The sequence below is a fragment of the Merops nubicus genome, unplaced genomic scaffold (genome assembly GCF_000691845.1).
Source record: "Merops nubicus isolate BGI_N331 unplaced genomic scaffold, ASM69184v1 scaffold25186, whole genome shotgun sequence".
Lineage (NCBI taxonomy): Eukaryota > Metazoa > Chordata > Aves > Coraciiformes > Meropidae > Merops > Merops nubicus.
Genome location: NW_008613281.1, coordinates 1 through 1,390, shown reverse-complemented (window position 1 = coordinate 1,390; position 1,390 = coordinate 1). Strand labels below are relative to the sequence as shown.

At 58.4% G+C, this 1,390-nt stretch overlaps 1 protein-coding gene across 1 annotated transcript in view; it reads left to right on the top strand.

Annotated features, from left to right (window-relative positions):
* LOC103774460 (electroneutral sodium bicarbonate exchanger 1-like) overlaps window positions 1–755 on the top strand; it is a 5,264-nt gene extending 4,509 nt beyond the window's left edge. The window contains exon 14 of the mRNA XM_008941866.1: window positions 496–755. Coding sequence (XP_008940114.1) covers window positions 496–755 — 260 coding nt within the window. The remainder of the gene's footprint in view (window positions 1–495) is intronic.
* The last annotated feature ends 635 nt before the right edge of the window (window positions 756–1,390 follow it).

Below are 1,390 nucleotides of genomic sequence, written 5' to 3'. Positions count from 1 at the left end.
GCAAAAGGGAAGCAGCAGCAGGAGGAGGAGAAACCACAAGGATGTGGTTGCCCCGGATGGGCTGTGCAAGGAAGCCGAGACAAATCGCTCTGGTTTGGGAATGAGGGTAGATTTGCTTTCCTCGGAATGCAAAACCAGGCACTTTTTAGCCTGATTTGGCTAGAAGTGGAAATCCATTTGGCCCTACCCTCCAATTCTATTGAGTTGGGATCCTTTTGTTGCCGATGAGAGCGATTTGAGGGAACAGCACCTTCCACAACAGGGACCTAACCTCTGTTAGCCCTCGAGGCGTTAACCCGGGATGGCTGTTAAATCACGCTAAGGAATTGGCCTCTCCTCCTGTGGGTCCACAGCCTGCAGCCCTGAGCCTGTCGGCCCCCGGAAGCCGCAGTTGACACCCGCAGCCGGGACACACTCCTCAGCTGTTGCCCGTTTTCCCCCCAGAAGGCACAACCCAGGGGCCTTGCTTGCCTTCCCACCCTTTGGTTTGTTTTGGTTCCCAGGAACTACAGGCTCTCCTACCTCTGTGCGTGTTCGGTACCCCTTTCTTCTCCATCGTGCTGGTGGCCACTGACGCCAGCTGCTTGGTGCGCTACGTCACCCGCTTCACGGAAGAGACCTACACTGCCATCACCTGCCTCATGTTCATCTGTGAAGCTCTAGAGAAGCTGGTTCAGCTGCGAGAGGTCTACCCTGTGCACATGCACAGCAGCCTCGACTTCCTCACCACCTACTCGTGCGTCCTTCCCTCCTAAGAGGCCCCTTCCCCTCGGCAGGAGCTCAGAGCTGCACGTCCGGTGCCTTTCCCTTACCCCTGGGACCACGCCTCGGACACTCCTCCTTGAGCATGCGCGGTAGCCCTTCACTTCTGGGAGAGCAACAGGATCGACGCGTCTCGCATCGCCTGGGAAAACCTGACGGTGACTGTAAGTGCCCCAGCCACTGCTGCCCTGAGCCACGGCCCTGGGGCCCAGAGGCGCTCGTGTGCTGCAGAAGCCAGAGCCCTTTGGGTGACGATGGCCTTCCAGCTGTGCTAGTGCTGCTCTGAAAAGGCACTGCCTAAATCTGAGAGGGGGGTTTAACCCACGTGCTCCTGGCAAGGAGAGCCCGCCTTGTCCCACCCACCTTGATGTGGATCAAGCAGAGGGTGTGCCCTGGGTCTGTGCTGTGGTGTCCTGTCACAGCCTCTGCCCAGCTCCATGTGTCCCTTGCTCAGCTGCTGCTACTCGTTCAGTAGAAACCTCCCTGGGCAGGAGCAGCGAGAAGAAGGTCGTGGATCGTGGACCGAGACCCTCAAAACCCCCAAGTTCTCCGAGGTTTCCTTGCCGCACGTGCCCTGCATTTGTGTCCTGACGCTCTGTTTCTCCAGGAATGTCGGCGTTTGCACGGA